At 44.2% G+C, this 25,559-nt stretch overlaps 2 protein-coding genes across 2 annotated transcripts; both read right to left on the bottom strand.

The window, feature by feature from the left end:
- Nucleotides 1-1,120: 1,120 nt before the first annotated feature.
- On the bottom strand, nucleotides 1,121-13,384 carry Msantd5 (Myb/SANT DNA binding domain containing 5). Its single transcript, XM_090320968.1, has 4 exons — nucleotides 13,340-13,384; nucleotides 3,710-3,791; nucleotides 2,500-2,814; nucleotides 1,121-2,203 (listed from the first exon to the last, which is right to left on the bottom strand). The coding sequence occupies exons 1-4, from the start codon at nucleotides 13,382-13,384 to the stop codon at nucleotides 1,650-1,652; spliced, it is 996 nt and encodes a 331-aa protein (XP_090177094.1). The 3' UTR covers nucleotides 1,121-1,649.
- On the bottom strand, nucleotides 11,457-23,699 carry Znf354a (zinc finger protein 354A). The gene is made up of 5 exons (XM_090320918.1): nucleotides 23,530-23,699; nucleotides 22,747-22,835; nucleotides 18,407-18,533; nucleotides 17,370-17,465; nucleotides 11,457-13,510 (listed from the first exon to the last, which is right to left on the bottom strand). Exons 2-5 carry the CDS (start codon nucleotides 22,777-22,779, stop codon nucleotides 12,000-12,002), a joined length of 1,767 nt encoding a protein of 588 aa, XP_090177044.1. The 5' UTR covers nucleotides 22,780-22,835; nucleotides 23,530-23,699; the 3' UTR covers nucleotides 11,457-11,999.
- Between the last annotated feature and the right edge of the window lie 1,860 nt (nucleotides 23,700-25,559).

The following is a 25,559-nucleotide window of genomic DNA, read 5'->3' as shown; positions in this document are numbered from 1 at the left end:
CACCTTCCCAGGGCGGAGGAATTCTTTTTTGCTCTTTTCTGTTTATTTTGCCTGGTCTGGGGCTTGCCCTCAGGGCCTGGGTACTGTCCTTGAGCGTTCTCACCACCTGAGCAATAGCACTACTTCTGGCTCTTTTTGTGTATGTGGTACCAATGACTGGAAGCATGCATGCATGCATGCAAGCATGCATGACAAGCACTCTACCCCTAGGCTTCACTCCGGGCCCTCTAATAGTTTTTTACCTAGTCCTGGGGCTTGAATTCAGGGTTTGAACCACAGCAGCACTTCTGGCTTGTCTATGTGTATGGTACTGAGGAATTGAACCCGGGTCTTCCTGCATGTTAGGTCAGCACTCTACCAGTAGTCCAAACTCTTGGCCCCCTGATAAATTCTTAATATGATGGATTATTGAGCAGGAGGCCTGGCCCAGTTAGAGACAGTAGGCAGCAGAGGGAGGGTGTCCTTTTGATGTGGAAAACTGCAACACCAGTATCAACTCCTCTGTCTCTATGGCCTACAAGAATGAGACCAAAAACAATAACAGATTTAATGAGGAGGAAGATAAGAGCCCCTGGCGCATGGTTGGGGTACTCAAGAGAGGAAACCACTTGGACAGAGTGGAAGTCATATAAAGCCCCAACCTCGCCAGGGTCTCCAGACAGCCTGCATGAGCTCTCCATTCCTTCTGCAGCCCCTCCGATGGGGTGACTGTTCTCACATATACATCTCTGGGGTCCCCTTAGCCCATTGTGCAATGCAAACCTTCTTAGGTGCTGCCAGACTGCTCAGGACCTTTGTGAGGTGGTCTAGGTTCCTGCACACAGGACAGCTCAAGGTCATGGGCTGGCTAGTGAGGGCTTTGTCCTGATGACCTAGTCAGTCTCCTTTTCTGCTCTCCCCTGGGCACTGTGGCCATGCCCAGGCTCCTTCCTTGTTCCCTTCTGTGTCCTGACCACCCAAACATCAAGTCTACAGTTCTCTTGTGTTCCTCTCAATCGTGGACTGACGTCTCTGAGCCAAGACAGGTTTCTCTGTCTTTGTTGTGTTTGTCCTGGACTTTGGGGCAAAAGTGAATGAAATAATTTTCAGACAGATCAGGGTCCTTTCCAATGGTCTTTATTAATATGGTCTAGGTCAAAAGTAGAAGAGGCTGACAACTGTTGCTGGTATCTGAGGGTTCCAGAGACAGCAGGAGAACTCCTGTGTGTATGTGACATTATCCAGGAAGGAGACCCCATTTTCCAGAGCTGCCACAAAGTTGTCAAGAATCACAGGCTTTTCTTCTTTTGAACTTTTTCTTCTTTTATGAATTTACGTTGGGTATTTTTATTTATTTTTGGTGCTATGCAGGGGATTTACTCAGGGCCTCACACTCTTGCTGGGCTTTTTATTTCATTGTTGGGTTGATATACTGAGGGGTTAGTTACCTTCATCAGGTAGTGGGTACATTACATCCTGAACATTGCTTCCCCCTCCCATGTTTATGCTTGGCTCGAGCTTTACCACTTGAGTCCCACAGTTGTTCCTACTCTGGGTGGCAGTGGGTCCCAGGGAGGTCCCAGGTGAGGGAGGCAGTTGACCTCAGGGTATGCAGGAAGAGTCCCCTCCTGTGGGTGGCAGGGGGACCCAGGGACAGGGGGAGGATTCCCCTACTGTGGGTGGCTGGAGACCTCAAGGACAGTGGGCAGAGAAGCCTCTTGCGGGAGACAGGGGGACCCAGCAACAGGGGGAGAAGTCCCCTCCTGAGGTTGGCTGTGGACTTCAGTATTAGGGCAAGAAGTGCCCTCCTGAAGGTGGCAGGGGGCCTCTGGTCCATAGGGAGTAATCCCTACCTGTGGGTAGCAGGCAATCTCAGAGCCACGGGGCCAAATCCCCAACTGTGGGTAATAGTGGACCCCCTGGATTGGGTAAGGAGTGCCCAACTGCGGGTAGCAGGAGGCCCCTGGGACAGGGCGATGACTCCCTAACTGGAGGTAATAAGGAACCCCAGGGACATGGCGAGAAGTCCCCGCCTGAGGCTGGGAGGGAAACCCAGAGAAAGGGGGAGTGATCACGGGTGGCACTGCCCGGGAAGGATGCCCAGGGTTGTCCTGTGGTCTTGCAGATAACTGAGGATCTTCTGGAGAGACCTGAGGGGCAGCGCCACACATCTGAGGCTCCTCCAGAGGAGCTGCCAAGCCAACAGCCTCTTCACGTAGAGACCCTGAGGAAGGAAGTGACAGGCAGGTCAGGAGCACATCACCCCTCTGTGTCCTGAGTTCTTCATGCACCAGAGCTGCCTGCCCTGGGGGACCCCTCCATTCACAGCAGAGACCTTGGGCGTTAGTTATTCTTGGGGACTGGCCAAATGCAAGGAATAGGAAGAGAGACAAGGTCAGGAGAGAGGAACCTGCAGACCAGCAAATGCTTTGGGGGATCAGGAGCTCCTCCATGGGGATCAGGAGGAGAAGGTCGGCCATGAGCTGATATTCACTAAATGTCTTCATAGAAGACACAAACCTGAGGTTTCCTCAGCGGTTGATCGACGGTCTAAAATCCGCTTCAGCTCCTGTCCAAAAGGGCAGGGCAATGGTTCACTCCTTGGGGTTTGGTTGGCTTCAAAAACAGTCCAATACAAATCTTGCAGATCCAGCAGCATCCTCTTGCATTTTCGCCAGCTCTTCTGGATGCCCCTCTGCCTGAGTCGCTGAGCAATTTTTCTGGCCATGAGGTCATCCTTCCTGATCACTCTGATGTCCAGGTTGTACTCCAGGAACTCCCATTCTTGCAAGAAGGACCGGATTTCATACTGAGCCCACAGAGTAGCTACGTGGCCTGTGAAGAGAACCAAGCAATGTGGATATCCTTGGGTATCAACTCCCTGGTAATTCTGGTGGGTTCTCCAACATGCTTCTTTTACATCCACAGGCCTAAGCAAGGATGAAGCTCAGTTAGCAGGGGTGATATATTTGTTTTTGTTTTTCTGTTTTTCTAGTCCTGTGGCTTGAACTCAGGTTGTGTGCACTGTCCCTGAGCTTTGTCAAGGCTAGTGCTCTACCACTTGAGCTACAGCACTCCTTAAAGATTTCTATGTATATGATGGAAAGGAATCAAAACCAGGGCTTTAAGCATACAAGTCAAGCACTTTACCAGTAGCCCACTCCTGGCCTAGGTGATAAAACCTTAATGTGCACATGCCAGATTCAGCATCTATCTGAGTCATAATGCCTAGGATATAGAATCACTGGGACAAATCTGTTCAAGATTAATTTCAAAAAATACACTTCAGCCAGGTGGGGTAATCCTAGCTACTCTGGAGGCTGAGATCTGAGGATCCTGCTTTAAAGCCATCCCGGCACAAAAGGACTTGAGACTCTTATCTCCATTAACCTCTAGAAAGCAGGAAGTGGTGATTGGCTCAAGAGTAGGGCTGGAGCCTTGAGCTGAAGTACTCAGGGACAGAGCCCAGGCAGAGTTCAGGCCTAATACCACCCCCTCCCACAAATGCAGATCAGAGAATAGATGGGGCTTTTCTGGTACATTGGGTCAGGCACCCCACCCACATTGGGGCATCTCATACCACCCAGGCCTCTGGAGCCCAGAGGTCAGCTCAGTGCCTTCATTCTGGGAGCCTTCCCCATCTGCCATCTTGGATACACATGTCAGTCTCTGGACGTTGGATACATAGCAAGATTTCTCTAGTAGAGATAAGACTCTGCAAACATTGTACCTGTGTGCGATCGGGCTCCTTGATTTTCCTGTCTCTCCATTGCACTTTGGCTGTTTGTAGCACTGGTCTGAGCCATTTCTTCCTAATTTAAAAGAGAAGACAGAAACATTCAAACCTAGAGCTCATAGCTAGGTATGGGTTCCATCCCCAGCATTGCCTGGAAAACCTCCATGTCATTCACATAGAGAGGATTTCTCAGTGACCAACCTGTGCATTGGTGAAAGGATTAGTCAAGTCAGAGCACTGGCAATGAAAACCTTTCAGGACTTCTCTAGACATTCTGCATATCTGCTAAGCCAGCGGAGGATCAGGGGCCCAAGAATCACCCCTGTAGTCAGGAGGCTGGGATGTGAGCATCAAGGTCTGAAACCAGCCCAACAGGAAAGTCAGTGAGACTCTTACTGCCAATTAGCCACTAAAAATCCTTCAGTGAAATTACATCTCAAAAGAAACAACAAACCCTGTTGAGACACAGTGCCCCAGTAGCAACACAAAAATACATTGGGGAGCTTCAGTTTCTGTCTCTTGACCAAGAAAGTGTCTCAAGTCAGTGTCCCCTTTCCTAGCTCCTTTGCGTTAAGGAAGTTAAGATGCTAGATGAACCCTGGAAACCAGTGGACCCCTGGACAATCCAAGCCAAGGCTGCTGACCAAGAACTTAGAAATAAAAGTCAAATGCTCATGGCTCTCGCTGGTAATCCTATTTATTGGGGAGGCTGAGGCAAAGTCAGCCCAGGAGAAAAAAACACCTGAAACTCTTCTGCAATTGTTTGCTCAAAATGCCGAAGTGGAGCTGTGGCACAAGTGTTAGAGCACCATACTAGATAAAAAAAAAAACAAAGAAAAGAATGTGAGTCTGTGAATGCAAGCTCCTCTATGAGAGGGAATACATCCCCCGCCCACACTCACACAAAGGATATTTTTCCCCAAAAGAAAATCCAGCTTTTTTCTCCTATAATACACAGAAATTGCAAAGGTCAGGAAGCAGGTCAACCTTGGGTATAGAGAGCGACACCCCCCTTTCACTTCCAGCTCAGTGCCCCTTGTTTGTAGTCTCTTTTATGTGCAAGGCTTTCTAAGTGGAAGACTGGCTCAGGCTCACACCAGCCAAAAATGTAACCCCACAAAATAACTGAAGCAAAAAAGACCTGAGCCCCTCATATCAATTCTGAGACTCCTCCACTACCAAGTTCAAGTCCCAGAACTATAAGCAAACAAAGCCCAAACCCCAGGATTTAGGATCCCACCAGTTTACCTCCATCTGAAATTTCCTCCTGGATTCTTTGACTGGAACCTACAGGCTCTTCCCAGGTGGGCAAGGAACCCCCACTGGAGCCCCAGTGGAGTTCAGAGGTGCAGTGTATGGAATCGACTTGGCTGCTCCCAGCTCCTGCCAGTGTCTAAGCCAGGAGGAGCCATAGCCATTTATAGTGCTGTGGACATGTTTAATTCTTACCCACCCTATCTTGGTGTGGAAGGGTGGGTTAAGTTGTCTGTAATCCTAGCTACCAGGGAGCTGAGATCTGAGGATTGTGGATTTAAGCCAGCTGTGGCAGGGAAGTCCAATGAAAGTCTTTATTTCCAAGTAATCCCCCCAAATTAAAAGTAGAGCTCTGGCTTAAGTGTTAGAGTACCTTGACCAAAAAAAAAAATGCCAAGCTTAGTATGATGTCCTAAATTTAAGCCCCAGTAACACTCTCCCCCCTTCTCTCTTTCTCTCTCTCTGTCTCTCTCTCAACTTCATCCTATTTGATAAAGCCTATCACCTATACTCACTTTTGAAAATTGAGGATAAAAGAACCTTATACTCCATTTAGAATGATTTCATTTTACTTGACCATTTTTAGATAAGATTGACTAATTATGTATGGTGTGATATTCTAGCATGTTGTATGGGATACCTTAGCATGAAATGAGAATAATTCACATGTTCAGCCCTTACTTATTCCTTTGCTTCAAAAACATATCCTTTTATGTCACCACATGGCTACCAAGCCCAGAAAATTTTCAACTCTAATCTTTCAGCTTTCAAAGACCAGGATTAGAGGAGTGTTCTATAATCTACCATACCTGGCTTCATTTTATTTTTATAGTGTTTGAAATCTCTGAGCTCAACTTTTCTAGATCTTCATAAAATATATAATGGTTATTACAATGCAATCTTAATAGGTTATTAATGACTTTTTGGCTGGTTAGTTTTCAGGCTTGACCTTGGAGCCTGGGTGCTGTCTCTGTGCTCCTCTGCTCAAGGCTAGGGCTCTACCACTTTGAGCAACAGCTCCACTTCCAGTTTTCTGGTGGTTAATTGGAAATCAGAATCTGAAACACTTTCCTACTCAAGCTGCCTTTGAACCCTAACCTCAGATTTCAGCCTCATAATGAATAGCTAGGACTGGGGTGGGAACTCCCAGTGGCTAGCTAGTAATACTCGTATTAAAATACTACAGTTCTTATGAACTGTAACATCATTGCACCCTAGAACCCTAAATCTTACCTCCCATTATCGTCTCCCTCTTTCTCCTCTACTCTCTCTTCTCCCTACCTTTCCTAGCTTCTAATAATTAACAATCTACTCTCCTTTGCTTTGCAATCAAACTTTCAGTTTCTATAAATGAAAGACAACATATGGTTTCTGTCTTTGTATGCTTGTTTCACTTAGTATACAAATCAGTACCATAGCAGTGATCCCAAGGTTTTGGGGCTCCATGTTCTCAATTTCAAAGGTGAAAGCATGCTGAGGTAGACTTTATGTCATCTGTAGCCAAACTGAAGCCAGAGACAAAGGGACTAGAGCACAGAGTGGAAGAAAGAGTCAGGAAAACATTTTCAGAAAGTGAGCCGTAAACTTGAGAGGGGAGAGTCAGGCCCCTGTTTATTCAGAGTCCAAGAACAGAACAAGGCACTTTCTCTGTCTCTGTCTGTGTCTCTTTCTTGCCAGTCCTGAGGGTTTAACACAGAGCCTGGGCACTGTCTCTGAGCTTCTTTTGCGCCGGGCTAGCACTCTACCATTTGTGTTGTGGCACCATTTCTGGCTCTTTCTGTTTATATGGTAGTGAGGAATTGAATCCAGGGTTTTATGCATGGTAGGTAAGCCACATTTCTAGCCAAAATATGTTTTTTCTTTTTTAGTCATGAGGGCTTGAACTCAAGGCCTGTGTGCTGTTCCTGAGCCTTTTGGTGCTCAAGGCTTACACTCTACCACTTGAGCCACAGCTCTACTTTCTCTCCTCCTTCTTTCCTTCTTCTCTTTTTTTCTTGTTGCAAGACCAAGACTCAAGCTCAGTACCTGATGTTTGCTTACTAGCTGAGGCTCTATCAATAAAGTCATGCCTCCAACCCCTAAAAGGGTTCTTTTCCTTTTCTCTGTCTCAGTCTGCCTTTGCCTGCCTTGTTCTCTCTCTCTCTCTCTCTCTCTCTCTCTCTCTCTCTCTCTCTCTCTCTCTCTCTCTCTCTCTCTCTCTCTCTCTCTCTCGGTCTCAACGTATAGTCAAGAGTGGCATCAAGCACAATCTCAAGTGATTAAATGGATTATAAGCACATGCCACCACACCTTGCTAGGACCTTGGTTTTCAGTGACTGAAATGAGACTGAGCCTAGCATGTTCCCTTCCCCTTCATCTTGGGTACATGTTTTGGTCCCTGGGAGCCCTGAAATTTCTCCCACAATGGCAGAGAATCCAGAATAGCCCCTGCCTGATTCACCCAGTTGTTTATTGATTTAAGGTTTATACCTCGGATTATACCTGCCAAATCCTTTCAGGAAACCACCCAAGGCACCTTTGATGCATACTTGGAAAGGGTGGGCCTGATTCAATCAAAGCAGCCATACCAAAGGATTCTGTTTACTGTGCACCCTTCCTGTGTATCCTCAGGGCTATCCTGCTGTTCAGATGTGCAATGGGACTAAAATTCAAATTGTCTTAAAGTCCAGGACCTGGTTTAGGGTCAGGAGAGCCTGGGGATGGGATCAGTCCAGGAGAAAGACTGGTCACAGACATGGTCGTGCTCATGGAGGACTCATGGTTTCCAGGCCCCCTTAGTCTTCTGTCACTTTCAATATGGTTCACTTATGGGGGACCCAAGGGAGAAGGTGGAAGTGTCAGACCTAAACAGGGCTGGGGTGTGGGGAGTTGCTGGGTATATAGGCTCAGATAACTGAGCTGGGTTGGATCACCCTGGATCCTCTTGCTGGACCTTTCCCTCTCGGTTCCTTCTGTTTGGGCCATGCCCGCTCTGAACAAGGCCAGCATCAGCGCCCCCAAGGCCACTGATTTGTACTTGAGTAGTTGAGGGTCAAAGAGGAGAAAGGCAGGGGTGAGCTGACACTCAATCCTTTTAGTAGGAAAGGACTTCAGGCTAGACCTGCTCAGGAGAGGATGTTCCTGACCTCGAGGACGGCAAGGATTGGAAAGTGGACACATTTCTATAACTGAGAAATCCATCTCTGACTTTTGGGTTACAGCAGAACAAAATAAGAAATATTCTTAGAAATGTCCTTTCCCCCATCCCCACTACTGAGCTCCTCTCCAACTCTGACCACAAGCATAGAAAGAAGAGGTGATTGATTTAGTTTGATTCTGAATTTTTTTTTCTGTTGGTTAGGGGCTTGAACTCGGCCTGGGTGCTGTCCCTGAGCTCTACAGTTCAAGGCTACCACCCTACCTTTGCACCAAGCCCTACTTCCCATTTTCTAGAGGTTAATTGGAGATAAGAGTCTCAGGTCCTTTGGTGCTGGGTTGGCTTTGAATCTTGATCCTTAGATCTCAGCCTCCTGAGTAGCTAGGATCACAGGTGTGAACCACCTGGCTGGCTGAATTTTCCTTACAGTGCCTTTGGGGATGGCAGGGGTCGTGCACATATGGGGTCCCTGGCTGTCCCAACTCTGGGGATGGATAGCTTTAGTCGGTTCCCATCTTTATTCAAAATTCAATATCCTAGGCAAAGTGGTTGCCAGGTCCAGAGCTTTCTCAGCTAGCCTTACATCCACAGGGGATACACTCGCTGGTCCTGAAACTGGCCTCCTAAGTCTGTCTTGGCTCTGGGTGACATACAGTCTCCAAGCTCTTTTCTCTACTTGGTTGTTCAGAGGTTGATCATCTCTTGTGCAGTATCTGTTAAGCCATCTAATGGCCTTGCAGTTTGACAAGGAGTTGGAAGAACGGAATTTCTGTTGATGGATTTGGTGTCTCATATTCTTATCTAGCTTTCCAGTGCCTACTAGGTGAACTTCTAGCCAATTGTGGGTTTTGTGGTTTATATCCCTTGGGGAGGGGCTTCCTGAATGAGCTGATTTGGAGCTTTTGCAAATATCTAACAATTTGGGGGGGGGATGGGCTCTGAAGCTCAGGGAGGGCCAAAGTCTTTTAAAGCTTGTCTCTGAGTTGAGCCATTAACTTTTTTTCTCTTTTTTTTTTGTCATTGTAGGACTTGAACTCTGGGTCTGGGTGCTGTCAAAGGCTGAGTTCAAGCCCCATGACCCACATACACACACACACACAAAAGATAAAGGGCAAGCAGGAAGTGGGAGCATAGTCTAGTGGTGGAGTGTCTGCTTGTACAAAGCCCTGGGTTCCATTCCTCAGTACCACATACACAGGAAAGCTGGAAGTGGTGCTGTGGCTCAAGTGGCAGAGTGCTAGCCTCAAGAAATCCCAAGGACAAGCCAGTGAGGGTGCAGTGGCTCACTTCTATAATCCTAGCTACTCAGGAGGCTGAGATCTGAGGATCAAGGTTCAAAGCCAGCCTGGGCAAAAAAGGACCTGTGACTCTTATCTTTAATTAACATCTAGAAAACGGGAAGTGGGGCTTGGCTTTAGGGTAGGGTGGTAGCCTTGAGCTGAAGAGCTCAGGGACAGCACCCAGGCCCAGGGATAGGGCAGTAGCCTTGAGCTGTAGAGCTCAGGGACAGTGCCATGACGGCCTCCCCCGCTCCCCCCCAAAAAATCTCAAGGACAGTTCTCAGGCCCTGAGTTCAGTCCTCAGGACTGGATAAATAAATAAAATAAAATAAACAAATGACAGCACACTATCCTTGAGGAGTTCAAGTTCCAGCATTGGCATACTGGCACATAGGCACACACCTCATGTTAAAAAAAAAAAATAAAGTGAAAGACCTGGGAAAGTGGGGTTTGTGCAGAGAAGCCAATTAAATGTGATTCCTCTCACCCTGGAAATAGGCACAAGAAGGTGCAAGAGGACTGAGATTCCCATGTTATGTATTCAAGAGTCAAAACAACCCCTGAATAGAACACTGTGTCTACTACAATTTACCCAGACATATTGGATAGTCAGTAGTAATATACATTCAAAATCAGAAAATGTTGAAGGCAGGGTAGAATCCTGTGCCTCTGAACCCAAAACATGCTGGTATTTGGTCTTCTGAGCACTAAGGATAGATGAGAGAGCATGAAAGAAACATGGGGAAGGCTTTGGTTTGAACATGTTCCTCCCCCAAGTTTGTGTGTTGGAAATATAATCTCCAGCACGACAGCATTGAGAGGACTTACAAGAGATAGGCTACGCTGCTAATGTTGTGCTTCTACTGTAGCTAGCAAAACAGGTGTGAAGTATGGTGCCTAGCCATTGTTGAGATAGTCTTGGGACTATTTTGCCCCAGCTAGTCTTGGCTTCTGCCCCCCTTCCCCAAGTAACTAGGATGTCAGGCTTGAGCCACCCATGCCCATTTGACATCTGTGCTGATTAGTCTGAAGTTAATTTTTGTATAGAACATGAGATTTGTATTTCTTTCTGGGTTCTCATCGATTTGTATGTTTACCTGCATGCCAATATCATACTGTTTAGACTGATAGTTTCCTAGTAAATTTTGAATGTGAGATGTGAATCCTCTTAACTTTCTTCTTCTTCCAAGGTTATTTCTACTATTTGAGAACTCTTAAAATTCCATCTGAATTTGGTAAGATCATTCCTTCCTTCCTGGGAGTTCTACCTTCACGAATTAGTAATCATCTCAAAAGCTCCATTTTTATTTTTATTTTTTGTCAGTCATGGGGCTTGAACTCAGAGAGTAGACACTGTCTGAGCTTTTTTGCTCAAGGCTAGTGCTCTACCACTTTGAGCCACAGCACCACTTCCATTTTTTCTGGTGGTTTATTGGAGATGAGTCTCATGGACTTTCCTGCCTGGGCTAGCTTTCAACTATGATCCTCAAGTCTCAGCCTCCTGAGTAGCTAGGATTACAGGAATGAGCCACTGACACTTAGCTCAAAGGACTTTTTTTTCCCCTCGCCATCTCAGGATTTGAACTCAGGGGTTGGGCTCTGTTCCCAAGCCTCTCTGTGCTCAAAGCTAGCGCTCTACCACTTAAGCCATGGTGCCACTTCTAGCCTTTTCTCAAACGTGGTACTTGAGGAATTGAAACCAGGGCTTCATGCATGCTAGGCAAGCATTGTACCAGTAAGCCACATTCCCATGGCTCCACTTCTTAATACCATTGTTTTGAATTCCAATATGGATTTGGGGAAACACAAACATTAGGACTACAATGTCCTCTTCAAGTTGAGACCACAGGTGGTTAGATTTGCTAACCCTCTATGTCCTTTTGTTGTGAATTAAAAAAAAAATTAGCAACTTTAAATTTGCAATAATTGCTATGTTTTTCATACTCAATATATCCAGATAACATCTTACAGAATACTAGGGACATTTTCATAAATAACTTCAAAATGATGAAATATCCATTCATAGCAATCTAGAACAATGAAGAAAGAGACTTTTTTTTTAATTAAATCCATGCACAACATTTGACATCTGATCAGGAAAAGGACAAACTCCAGTGATTCAGAGGTAGTTTATAGTTCATTTCAATCTTTGATTTTGGACATTGTCTCTAAAAATGTGTAATTTCCTTGATCTTTTTTTATATGCTATTACATTGTTATGACAGGTAGAGAGAGGCAAATCAAGTGCCTTTGATTTTACAAATGCCCTAAGTCAATGTCTCCAGTTGTGAATTTGTTATCTTAGGGTCATGGTCATTGTTGTATCATCATCATTCTCACCATCATCATTGCTGAGACGAGGTCTCAAACTCTTAAGCTCAAGATAGATCCCTACCTCAGCCTCCTAATTAGCTGGAACTACAAGTGTATACAACCGTGTCTAGCTCTCAATTTTAAAAAGTGCTCAATAGGCACACATAGTTTCCTCCCAATTATTATGTAGTTGAAGAACTAAATGATTATAGATTTTCATATTCATTAACATTTCTTACAGCATTCTTGAGCACATATCTCTGATGAGCTTTGGTTTAAGGCCTTCATGCATATCTGCTTTCTAGGAGTCCTCTTCCACATGAGTTTTATAGTGATTAGTAAGAGATGACCTGTGGTTGAAGAGTTTTCCACATGTGTTACATTCATAGGGCTTCTCCCCAGTGTGAATTCTCTGATGTGCAATACGTGAGGAGCTTTGTCTAAAAGTTTTCCCACATGTATTACATTTAAAGGGTTTCTCTCCTGTATGAATCCTTCGATGCTGAATAAGAGCTGAACTTTGACCAAATGACATCCCACACTCCTCACATTGGTATGGTTTCTCTCCAGTATGGATTCTCTGATGGTTACTGAGGGAGGAGTTACACCTGAATGTCTTCCCACACTCGTTGCATTTATAGGGTCTCTCTCCAGTATGCATTCTCTGGTGTTGAATGAGAGCTGAACTCTGTCTGAAGGCTTTCCCACACACTTTACATTTACATGGCTTCTCCCCAGTATGAATTCTCTCATGAATAATAAGTGTTGAGTGGGAACTCAAGGCTTTGCCGCATTCATTACAATTATAAAACTTCTCACCAGTATGAATTATTCGATGTCTGTTGAGTCGTGAAATAGAAGTGAAGCCTTTTCCACATTCAGTACATCTGTAGGGCTTTTCTCCAGTGTGAATTCTCTCATGCTGTATAAGTGATGCACTCTGACTGAAAGCTCTCCCACACTCACTACATTTAAAAGGTTTCTCACCAGTGTGAATTCTCTGGTGGTAACGAAGGGAAGAGCTAGATTTAAAGGTATTGCCACATTCATTACACAAATATGACTTCTTTCTGGAATGAATTCTTTGGCCAGGGAAGGATATGTTGCAGCTAGATGCCTTCCTACCTGGATTATATCTACAAGGATTTTCTCCAGCATGAATTTTCTGATGAATAAAAAGGCCCGACCTTTTGCCAAAGGCTTTACCACATTCCTTACATCTATAGGACTTTTCCATAGTGTGGGTTCTTAGGTGTTTATAAAGGGATGTGCTGAGGGTGAAGGCTTTCCCACACTCTTTACATATGTAAGGCTTCTCTCCAGTGTGCGTTATCTGATGTTGAATAAGAGCTGAACTTTGGTTAAAGGCTTTGGAACATTCCTTACATTTAAATAATTTCTCGCCACTATGGTTTTTTTCATGTTTACGGAGGGATGAAGTATTAATGAAGGTTTTTTCACAAATACTACACTGATAGCGTTTCTCCACTGTGAGTTTTGGTTGATTAGGTAAATTTGAACTCTGTTTAAAAACATTTGCTTGTTTGTCACATTTTAGTGGTGTTTCTTCTCTGGGAACTATCTGTTGTCTCACAAGGACTAACTTTAGTCTGAACTTTTGACTAAATTCATTGTTCTGACCTCTTTCTGTATTCTTATCCTTCTTTTTCTCTGATTTATCTTCATATATATAGTGTTTTTCTGATTTCAAGTCCCAGGGTCCATTTCTTTTGGATCTTTTCATGATCAGGTCCTGAAATGAAGAATCTGGTGTTTGTGTTGACTTAGTGGTTTTATGACTGTGCTTCCATCCTGGAGAAAGCAATAAGAAATTGAAGATGTTTCATGTGGTAATTTTAGAATTTGGCTACTAAAACTAAATGTGTAGAAGATTAAATGTTGATGTAATTTAATTAATAATTTGGTATCTCGCCAAAAGTAGGAAAAACAGCAAAAGCGAAAGTAGGCAAGAGGTAGTATACAAAATAATGGATGGGCACACAATTAGGAGAGTGAAGAAAATAAGGGAAACCCATTTAAAAAGGTTGAGTGAGATTAAAAGCATCAGTTGGGAATGAAGTCTGGAACTAGAAGCCCAAGCCCATGATGGAATCCCAAATGGTCATCCTGACAATTCTTCTTTCTTGCATAACCATTCTCATTCTTTTGTCCTATACCTAAATTCTTTAGTGTTCTTCAGATTCCATTCAATAGTTTAACCATTCTGGAATCCTTGCATGATTTTTAATGTTCAGTCTACTCACTAGAGTGTAGATTATATATTTTATTATATATATATATATATATACATATATACACAGTACATTTTATCTGTCTCTCCTTGTCTTTCCTTGATGTTGCTTCTCAAAATCAGCATTCTTTTTGTTATTGTTATTCCCAGGGCTTGAACTCAGGGCCTGGGCACTGTCCTAGAGTTTTTTTGCTCAAGGCTAGTACTCTACCACTTTAAGCCACAGCTCCACTTCCAGTTGTCTGGTGGTTAACTGGAGATAAGAGTCTCACAGACTTTCTCACCTTTGCTAGCTCTGAATTCTGATCCTAAGATCTCAGCTTCCTTTGTAGCTAGGATTACAGGCGTGAGTCACCATTGATCAGGGATGATCAGCATGAGGCATTTTTTGTCTTGTGTTCACAAGACTAGCACTCCTTATCTTCCTATAAATCCTACTGATGCCAGCCCAATTACATAAAAATCTTGAATTTGTACATCTTCCTTAATTGTTCCTTATCTGATGAACATCAAACAGATTTGATTACATACCAGCTTAGTGTACTTCACAACACTATTTTCAGAAACTATTTTCTGAAGAACACATGGTGACTGAGAGGTTTCAGAGCTAGGTCACACAGAAAGGCATTACTAAATTAATCCACAGAGATGCCATATGGAGGCATGTGGCCAAGAGTTGCAAGCTGGGAAGGTAGCTAATTCATGCATAAAGCAAGGAAGATGCTATGGTTTGGATATGGAGTGTTCCCCAAAGGCTTGCATGTTAAAGGCTTAGCTACCAACTATGGCCTTGGGGAGTAACTGGATCATAAAGGTTCTGACTCAATCAATGAATTAATCTGCTGAGAGGTTTATTGTCTGGTAGCATGACTGGGAGGTGATGGAAACTTTCAAAGGCAGAACTTTGTTGGAGGAACTAGGTCACTTGAGGCATGTCCTAGACTCCTTTATACCACGAAGTGAACCACATATACAAATAAGTGTTTGCTTTAATATTCTCTCTTCACACACAAGCCCAGAGGCAAGAGAGCAAGGACTGAAACTTCTGAAATTGTGAGTCCCTTAAACATTCTCTCAGGTATTCATCACAGTGACAAAATCTGACCAATATCCTGACCCTAGGCCTATTTACTGAGAGGTGTTTCTTTAGAAGGGCTATAGCTCTAGATATCAACTTGTCTTTATCCTGAGCATCACAGGCAGATACCTGATTCCCATAATTACTGCCTCTTATGTGGTCTCAGAACTAGTCTCCCTTCCTGAAGTCTTGCCATCTGACAAGTCAACCTCCACACTGAAGCCAGGAAATCTCAAAAAATGCACATTTTACTGTGCTATAACTTCCATAAGATCTTCTAAGAAGTTTAAATGAATATGAGGAAATGAGACACGGAATTTCTATTTATAATGGAAATGATTACAGCTGTAGGGGTCCATATCACTTCTGATAAAGTCATCTTATCTAAAAAATACCAATGTCACAATCCTGAGTTGAGTTTTCCCTTGAGACAGGTGTGTTTAAAAGAACATAACTCTTCCTTATGCTCAGGATTTTCTACACATTTACAAATGTCTCCTAAGATATAGTTTTACCTTTGCTCCAAGAATCAAACTTAGATTTGAGGTTAGGACTTAGGTCTCCAGTCCCCCCCTGGGCTCCTACTGTCCTCTGAGAAGGTGTTTTCAGTCTCCTTCCATACCTCCTATGGGAAGGACTGTTCTGTTTTACCTCAAAGGACTTCACAGAGGTATTTCATTGCCTGATAGGGGATTTTTACTTGATTTAAGTATTTTTATTCCCAGGTATTTTTTTCCTGTCCAAATCAGCGCTAGCACATTCCTTTAGGGACTTAGCTTGACATACACTCATGAATCTTGGTCAGAGCACCTTTGTGTCTGTGATCTGGTTGATATTCCAAACCCAGTAAAAAGCTTCTAAGGTGGAAAGGTGGTGTTACCTGCCCACCATGGGTATCAGGCCAACCTTTATCTGATATTAGACATGTTACTACTACTTTTGAGAAAGTCCAGGTACATTCTAGTTGGCTACATCCCAGTACTTTGGTTTAGCTTAGTATACCAGCCCTTTCCTCCTGTCTCAGATCTGGGAATATTCCTACCAAAACATTTTTGTTCTAAATAACTTAAAGTTTGTATAAGGTTGGATCCATCACCTTCTTTGTATGGCTTATTATCCTTTGCCTTTGGCAGTCAGGGTGTGTACCTGTTTTCCCCAAACAATTCCTTTCCAAAGCTTTTTTCTGTGTCCAAAATGCCATTATAATTTTTTAATTACTTTCTCATAAATTCCCTAGTTTCATCCAGGCAGTCATTAAATTCTCTTAAATCTCCTTTGTGAAACAGCTATCACTCACCATCCAAATTCAAGATCTCCTTTCTCTGTAGTGACTGTTGCTACAGACTTCAATTTGCTTCTGTGACCTCAGTGTCTCACCTTTCCAGTACTATTTCCAACTGGATGTCTCCCTTTCCTGATATATAGAAATTTTCTTATTAACTCAGAGAGCAGTGATTGTTCTCTAGAGACTTACCAGATATTTAGAAAAGATCTCATTTTACTATACCCTAGGCATTGATGATCCAAAATATATCTTAGATCTCACAATGAAAAGAATTAACTCATTATTGCAAGAACTTTTATAATTTGACACAGAAATGAAGAAATAATAGGTTATCACCCTGTAATGTGTTTTCCTTTCTATAAACAAAACATGAGGTAGAGGTAGTTGCAAATGTGGGATGTGAACACCTTAGATGGTGGAGGGTCAGATTCAAAGTCATTCCTTATAAAATGTTGCTTGCATTAGCAGATGAACCAAGTTTCTAGAGTCAGAAATAATGGAGCTGTATGCTAGGCATTACTTATAACACGACACTAGGAGGGAGTACTGGGCTTTTGTAAAATTCTCCACAATGTTGACATTGGTAGAAAAGAGAAATGCTAGGCTACATATTTAGCTGTTGCTAACTGGTCTGATTCTCCAGGGGGCTGCTGGCTGCTCTTTGCAGAAGGTGGACCCAGGCTCCATACCAGACTATTCCTGAACCTCAGCCTGTGTAGGTTCTCAAATCCTCAGGCGAAATCCTCTGTTGGAGACTCAGCAGGATTTGGTTCTGCCACTCTCTCCTGCTATTGCCTTTACCTTTCTCTTGGGTCAACAATAGTTTTCCTTCTCTCAGAACTGGAGTCATCTTCCACCTGGTCAGGCCCTGAAGACCTTCCTCATAGAAGTCCCGCCTGAGGCACTTCCTGTCCTGCACCCTCACAGCACTGTGTGTCCTTCCCCAATGGCCCTTACAGAACCTGGGGAAGTTTCCCAGCAGATACCCCAAACTGGAACTCTGCTCAATGAGACTGGTGTGTGAAAGGATTCCTGAGTGCACCCCTCACCCACTCACCAAGTATGGAGTCTCTAATACCTTCCTTCTCAATGTTCCAGGGATCTTCTCCTTGCTGTAACACTGAGATAACCTTTGGTTTGGTAAATGGGAATCCTGTTCATAGACAAAGTAAATCAATCAGTACAACACTTTAAAAACAGAAAGATAAGAGAAATACATCACAAAAATCGCCTGTGCAGTGTGCTTTTAAAGCCTAAAATGTTTACTCCTGGCCTTTTTATTTTTTGTCAGTTGTAGGGCTTGAACTCAGGGCTTAGGCACTATCATTGAGCTTTATTGCTCAAGGCCAGTGCTCTACCACTTAGAACCATAGCTCTACTTCTGGTTTCTTGGGTGGTTCACTGGAGATAAGAGTCTCATTGACTTTTCTGTGTAAGCTGGCTTTGAACCATGATCCTCAGATTCTTCTGAGGTATTCCTGAGTAGCTAGGATAACAGGACTGAGCTAACTTCTGGCCCTTTTTAGAAAAGGTTTGTTGGCTTCTAGAACAGCCAAGTGATAAGACAGAGGCTAAATGAAACCCTCTACTGAGAGATGATAAAATACCACAGAAAAACTGCTGGTGGACAATGCCTTGAACCATGTGCAATCCTGGGAAGGGAAGGGATGACATCACCACCACCTCCCCCATTCCTGTACCTAGGCAATTTTATTCCTGTAAGGGTACAGTATGGTTTTTTGTTGTTGTTGTTTTTTTGCCAGTCCTGGGCTTGGGCTCAGGGCCTGAGCACTGTCCTTGGACTTTCTCAAGGCTAGCACTCTTCCACTTGAGCCTCAGCACCACTTCCGGCTTTTTGCTATGTATGTGGTACCAAGGAATCGAACCCAGGTCTTCGTGCATGCTAGGCAAGCACTCTACCACTTGGCCAAACTCCCGGCCTACAGTATGTTTTTAATTTTTATTTATAGAGATTCATTTATAATCCTTAGGCAAAACTCAGCTGAGCTCTTGTGATAGCCACAGCTTTTGAGGGAAGGAGGAACGGAGACCTCTGCATTTCTGAATTCCAGGTCTCCAGGGGAATCTCCTTACCTAGGGAGGCCAGGTTGCTGTAGTTCTCCAGCATCACCTCGCGATACAAGCTTCTCTGAGAAGGATCCAGCTTTCTCCACTCATCCCGAGTAAAGCGTACAGCCACATCCTCAAATGTCACGGATACCTGAAAGGACAAGCCATTCCAGCTCACCAGGGCTGGCCCTCTCACAGTGATGATCTGATGATCTACTTTTACTGTGTGTGTGCCAGTCCTGGGACTTGAACTCCAGATATTGGAATTGCCCCTGAAAATTGTGCTCAAGGCTATTGTTCTACCACTTGAGCCACAACTTCATTTCTGATTTTTTTTTTGGGGGGGGGAGGGAGATAACTGAAGAATCTTATAAACTTTCTTGCCTGGGTTGGCTTCAAAAGGTGATCCTCAGATCTCAGTTTCCTGGGTAGTTAAGATCATAGGCATGAGCTACTACTGATGGTGGGCTATGTTCAGTCCAGTGCATATTAAAAGATTTGTGCACATCTTGTAACCTACCAAGCATTTTAACCAATAGTGCATAAAAAGTGCACGCATAAGGATACATACAAGCTTGAGGATAGTAATTATGAAAATTAAAATTAGCTACCAGACTGAATACATCTTATGGGTCCACATCTATTAGAGCTTTATGGTCATCTTTGGTATGTAGTCCATTTAACAGTAGCCACATTTTTTTCTTCTTTTTTATTGTAATTAAGAGGGGCTACAGTTATATTCGCCAGATAGAAGGTGCATTACTTCACACACATTGATACGCCTTCTCATGTTTTTGTCCTCCCCATTTCCCTCCCCTGCTTGGCCACAATTTTATGAAGAAGGTGCTTCATGATCTACTTTCTATACAAGGAAAAACAAAGTTACACAGAGGACTGGAAATCTGCCAAGTTATACAGCTGTCTAGTGTTGGAAGGCATTCTAGTTTATTAGCTAATCAAAGCTCAATGCTTAATCAATCTTCAATCTGCCCCCTAAATTCCTACCTCATGGGGCAAGATATGAATGAGACAATCTATTGGTGGAGCTCAAGATCTCAGAAAAAGCTGCATTTATTATTGGAAATCCTGCAGATTGATTTACCTCAGTGGAGATGGAATGTTGGTGTGTGGAGAGCAAAAATGATGTATTTTAAGGCCTTTAGAAAAATGACTAGCTTGGTGTTGGTGGCTTATACCTATAATCCTAGCTACTCAGGAGGCTGAAATCTGAGGATCATCATTCAAAGCCAGCCAGGACATGAAAGTCGGTGAGACTCTTATGTACAATTAACCAATTGAAAACCAGAAGTGGTGCCATGACTCAAGTGGTAGAGTGCTAGCCTTGAGTTGAAGAGCTCAGGGACAGCTCCCAGGCCCAGAGTTCAAGCCCCACAACTGAAAAAAAAAAAAAAAAAAAAAAAAAAAAGGAAAATGACTATTTCTACCTTTCTGCCTGACCTAACATTCTCCTATGGGCAAGTCTCTTGGAATGTAAGTGCTAAGCTAAAGTTATATAGGCTTTAAAATAACATCCGTTAGAACAGGTGCTGGTTGTTCACATCAGCTCTCTTAGTTAGGAGGCTGAAATCTGAGGATCCCTGATCAAAGCCAGCCTCAGCAAGAAAAGTCCATGACAGCTTATCTTCAATTAACCAGAAAAAAGCTGGAAGAAGGGTGGTTCAAGTGGTAGAGTGCCATCCTGGAGTGAAAAAAAAACATAAGGGACAGCAAATAAGCCCTGAATTTAAGCACACATGCATGCACATGCATGCACACATACACGCACACACACAGGATATCTGCTATATATAGGAAAGTGTTTTCTCTTTGCTCTAGCTAGCTTGTGTGCTTGTTAAATGTATTGATTTATGACTTCTTTTGTTCTTGATTAGCAAAGTGCACATAGTTTCTTCCATTGCTAGAACACATAACTAAGGGTAACTTGAATTTGTATTCCCAGGCCATGGCCACTCAAATTTGGCTCAGAATAAACTTTTCTTATTTCCTTTAAAGTGTAATTTTATTCTATGTTTTCATATAAAATGGTGGGTATTTGATGTGAATGTACATACTCAAAATATCACTGAATATATGTTTTAAAAGGGTTAAATGGTGAATTATGTATATACTTTACCAAAATAAAATATTCTAAGTGATCAGATATATACTTCCATCTGCACCTAAATATATTGAGAGAAAATGAGTTTGATGGCTACAAGACAAAGGACTGTCAGCCTTCTCTAGATGTTGAAGCTAGGGTGATTTTTACTTCTGTTTTTATGTATGTGATCACATGAAATATGTGTTTGGTCTTCATGGTGCAGCTCCTAAAATCCTTGTCCATATCAGAGTGGTATCCTCCTGTGTGCTCCTAGAGAGGCTCAGGACACCTGCTGGTGGTGAAGTTGGCAATCAACTTAGTCATGCCTATGCAATGATGCCTCTGCAAAGCCCCCACAGGACTCAGGGTCTGATTAGCTGGGGGGGGGGCAGGCTCCTCAATATTCATGTTACACATCTGAGGCAGGAGTGGAGGCTCTGCTCTTTTTACTTCATAGTTTCTTCTGTGCATCTCTTCAACTTTGTCCTTTGTAATATCTTCTAGATTAAGCCAGTAAATGAGTTTCCCTGAGCTCAAATGAGTGCTATGAGCTGCTCGTAGTGGCAGCTATGGGAATCTGGCAGCCTAGACTTTTACAATAGGTATCTGAAGTGAGGGCAGTCTATGAAGCAGCTCCAACCTGTGGGATCTCACACAGAGAGTGTGGCAGAGTGTCAGAACTGAATTCAGTTAGACAATATACCCAGGGGTACACTTCTGCACTATTGCTTGCTTGGTCAATGAAGAAAATCACCCACACTAAAGGTGGGAGAAGGCTATGAGAATGGGAGAAAGCAAGTACTTTGTCGTATTCATACTTGTGTTTTCATCTTGTGACACTTTTAGTGTGAGCATGTAATACTATGTAGTAAAAAAGATAATTTACTGGTATATGAAGAAGATACAAGAAGTGACCTTTGCTCCCAAAGAACTTACAATCCAATTGGCAGACAAAGATGCATGAAATCATTTTAACAATAAAAAATAGCTGTACAGTTGTATATGGGCTGGGAATTTCAGAATCAAGCATTTGCCTGAAATGTAAGAGACCATGGGTTTGATCTATAGCTGGACAGGCAGAGCCACATACTCAATACATTCAATATACCTATATATTCAGCAAGTTTATATTCATTCTTCATTTTAGAGACAGGAAACAGACAATCAAGGGCCACTAGTCATATGTTTCATATGGCAGCTGTAGGACCATTCAGTAATGGCATTCTAAACTCACATCAACTCTATGAAGTAGGCTCTGATTTCACAGGTAAAGTTCATAAGAGCACCAGAAGGGATGGGTTAAAACCATCTGTTTGGCTTGAAGCCCACTTATACTAATAATCAGTGTGTGATGCCACTCTACCATTCACAGTCCTGAAACTCTCCTTGCACTTCTTGAGGCATCTTCTCTGTCCATGGAGCAAGAGATCTCTCTGTGTCTCCCTTGGTCCATTCATCTAACAAGAGTGGGGGCCTCCTAGCCTCCCCCACACCATAAAGATGGAAGGCAGGTTAAAATCACTCCACTTATGCCAGGTGCTGGTGGGTCATGCCTGTAACCCTAGCTATTCAGGAGGCTGAGATGTAAGGACTATAGTTTGAAGCCAGCCTGGGCAGAAAAGTCCCTGAAACTATATCTCCAATATACTCAGCAAAAGCCAGATGTGGTATGGCAGCACAAGTGGCAGAGTGCTAACCTAGAGCAAAAGGAGCTTTGGGACAGTGTCCAGGACTAGAGTTCAAGGCCCAGGACCAGTAATATATATATACATAAATAAATATAGGAATCACTTCACCTGAGTGACAGAGGCAAAGCACATGATTCAAAATAGATCGGGGGTGGTGGGGGACAGGAAAAGTCTGGGAGATATCATGAGGAAAATTCTGAGTAAAGGGAAAATAAAAGTATTCTCACCAAGGGCAGGGAGAAAAAGAGAGAAGCATGAGTGGAGGAGGCAAGGCCAGGAAGAACTTTCTCAGTGGGTCGGTTTGTTCTGCAGACATGTGACATCTTACCTGTCACATTTGTAATGACAGAACAGGTTGAGCTTAGTGAATTAGGCAGAGAGATTATGATGGAAAAAAAAATGAACACCAGACATGCATGGGTACCGGAGGTATTTACAAAGAACCCACCAGCCATGAGTATGGACCAACCCCTTCAAGTTTTGTAAAAACACTTGGTCCAAATCCTGAAGGAGGCACTGGATAAACAGACTCAGACAAGAGGGGAACTGAGCTCCACCCTTCGAACGGAGCTCACCTGAGGGACTGCTTTCCTTGGCTCAGGGGCCATTTCCTCTCTGTGGACTCTTCTTGTTCAAGGTTAGATGCAATCTCCACAGGCTGGGCCTGAAAGAAGAAAGAGGGGGTCAGTATGAAGGATGACCCCAGGGGCCTTCAGAGCGGGACATCAGGAGTGGACAGGGTCAGTGAAAGGCTGGGTCCATCCTGGCTCTGGGAACTTCCAGAAGCAGGACAAGGAGACACTAGAGAGATTCCATGCACAGAGGGAACTCACTACACCCCAGCTCTTTACCAGCCAGAGTTCAGTCACCCGGGGTGCTCCCACTTTCTATAGATCAGGAAGATCGAGGGCAGAGTGGGGCCACCTGTGCCCGTTCCCACAGCCCCTGAGGCGACACCAGGATTCCAAGCCCGCATCTAGTCCGGTGTCCCCGGTGTTTCCTCCACCGCAAGCTTTACCCTGTAGTTTCTCTGCCGGCTGTCAGGAATCAGTTTGGGTCAATGGTTCCAGAGAAGTAAGCGCCGGTTCTGCCCAGGCGGACCAGGGTGGAGCCCTGAGGGGGCCGCAGGGAGCCGAGCGCCCAGGGGGACGCGGGGGCGCGGTGGGCGGGCCGGGGTGGGGGGGGAGGCTGGGCCTGGGGCGCGCCGCGCCCCGGGCGGTGTGGGGGGACAGGCAGGGGGGACGCCAGGGCCCGGGAGGCCGCCCGCCTCCATACAGGCGCTCGGCGCGCGCGGCCCAGAGCCGCCACCCCGCATCCTCTCGGGGTCCGGGTTCGCCTCCCGCCTCTCGGCCGCTCACCTCCACGGGGTCCGCGGCGGGGCGGTGCCTTGGCTGGTCCTGCTCGCCGGAGCTGCACCGTGCGAGGGCAGCCGAGCGTCGGGACTCGGCCGGGACTACTTCAGACCCCGGAGCCACTCAACCCGGACTGAGGTTCCGACGCCCGTGGGGATAGACAAGCGGGGTGGGGGGTGAGGGGGAACGGGGTAGGACCGCGGGTGCCGCGTAGGCCTCTGGGAAATGTAGTTCGGCTAGACGCGAAGAGTTCTGGGAAGTGTAGTTTTTGCGTTGGCGCGGGGGCGGGGGGGGGTGGTGATGGTGGTGCCAGGTCGGTCATAGGCACAGACCTGGAGTGAAGGCTCACCTGGGAGCTCAGGAACACCTGGGTCCCAGGAAGTGCATTTAGGTTCGAGGAACAACAGGATGGCCATATCTCTTCCCTTTGATTACTATCCATGTATCCCTTTGAAGGACTTGCTGAAGATTCCAAGTCAAAAATCACCCAACAGCAGTTATAGACTCAAGCTGCAGGTCATCCCCAAGTTTATAGGTGGAAATCTTAACCCCTAGTATGATGGTATTTGCAGGTGAGGCCTTTGCAGATCCACCAAATTGGAGCTTTTATAAGAATATTTGTGTCTTTTTTTAATTTTTATTTTTTTCATATATTTTTTATTGTAATTAATAGAAGGGTTACATGATATTCGCCAGATAGATGGTGCATTAATTCCCATACGTTGATACCCTTTCACATGTCTTGGTCCCCATTTCCCTCCCCCCACCCCCCCCATCTTGTTTTCCCCCCTTCCCTATCCAATTTCAAATAACCAAATACAAATATATCCGATATATCAGGTAACAAAGCGAGATACTGTAACAATATGAGATAACCAAGGGACAGTAAAAGAGATGAGAGATAACATAGTACCTTAAGAACAACAATCATTCATTATATGGCTTATGGTTCCATATCCTAGAGATCCTTTCATTTAGCGTCCTACTATATGGCCTTTTGTATCAAGGTTTTGCTCTATTGCAAATCTCTGCTAGGAGAGCCCAAGATTTCTACTGATTATTTGTGTCTTTATAGAATATTTGTGTCTTTATAGGAAGAGATGCAAGAGTTTGCTTTGTTTTCTGACTCTCAACTGTATGAAAATATAGCAAGAAGACAGCCATCTTGTCAGCCTGGCAGTGAGTCCTCAACCTTGTTAGCTTTTCACTTCAGTGACCCCCTCCCAGTGAGAACATGACTCTATAGAACTGACCCCATCACTTAGAAACCCTGCCTCCCCCCAACCCATGGGAAACCCATTTGAGTAGTGCCAGACAACCCAACCAATCTTTGGGTATCTTATAACAAAAGGAAACGGATTAAGTCAGTTCATAGGCTTAGCTACTAAATTCATTCGTGCATCTTAATATCAAGAAAAATCGAACATGAGATTTCTCCAACACTAAGGCCACCCTCTTCCTCGAGTGTTCAGAAGTATCTTCTGAGCCAGCAGCTATCATGTCACCTGAATTCCTGATTCAAACAGATAGAAGGAGCCCAGCACGCAGTGCCTGCCAGCTGTCTTTTCCTTGCTGTGATTCTTTTACGAAGTATGTGCAGCTGTTCACAGTTGTTTCCTCTGATGTTCTGGATGGCCGATCAGGTGTGAGGAAGCAAATCTCACACTGGCTTGGAAGCCCTTGGCCCCATCAGATTGAATGTCACTTCAAATCATCTGACAGCATTGTTTAGTTTTTCAGAGTCCCTACATAAAACTCACCCAATCCAGACACTAGCAATCAAGAGTTAATTTTTTATATCATAAATCATGTTGCCTAGTAATACAGCTGTTGAATCTCTTAGGTGGTTGCCAAGGCAATCAGAATCATAAATGAGGTTGCTTAGGAACCCAGTTGATATAATTTCTTGGTAGGCTGCCAGGAAAATACAGCTACTAAAGTATTCCAAGATCAAAATCTTTTACAGAGAAAAACAAAATTTTTATTAGCTCATTACCATCTCTTCCCTTCATTTTTGGCTAATTCTTAAATAAAAT

The sequence above is a fragment of the Megascapheus bottae genome, chromosome 29 (assembly GCF_031878675.1).
Source record: "Megascapheus bottae isolate mThoBot1 chromosome 29, mThoBot2.hap1, whole genome shotgun sequence".
NCBI lineage: Eukaryota > Metazoa > Chordata > Mammalia > Rodentia > Geomyidae > Megascapheus > Megascapheus bottae.
Note: the sequence above shows the minus strand (reverse complement) of the source record. Positions and strands in the feature narration are given on the sequence as shown.

What these genes read in the sequence shown, in the direction of transcription:
- Znf354a (XM_090320918.1), bottom strand. Translation starts at nt 22,779, where the DNA reads ATGGCCCCTGAGCCAAGGAAAGCAGTCCCTCAG. An exon ending in CAAGGAAAGCAGTCCCTCAG is followed by an intron (nt 18,534 to 22,746) that starts GTGAGCTCCGTT and finishes TTGTCCTTTCAG; the next exon opens with GTATCCGTGACATTTGAGGA. An exon ending in TATTAGAGACTCCATACTTG is followed by an intron (nt 13,511 to 17,369) that starts GTGAGTGGGTGA and finishes TGCTTTCTCCAG; the next exon opens with GATGGAAGCACAGTCATAAA.
- Msantd5 (XM_090320968.1), bottom strand. Translation starts at nt 13,384, where the DNA reads ATGAAGATAAATCAGAGAAAAAGAAGGATAAGAATACAGAAAGAG. An exon ending in GGATAAGAATACAGAAAGAG is followed by an intron (nt 3,792 to 13,339) that starts GTCAGAACAATG and finishes CTTTTAAATTAG; the next exon opens with GAAGAAATGGCTCAGACCAG. An exon ending in AACCGCTGAGGAAACCTCAG is followed by an intron (nt 2,204 to 2,499) that starts GTTTGTGTCTTC and finishes TTCCTTCCTCAG; the next exon opens with GGTCTCTACGTGAAGAGGCT.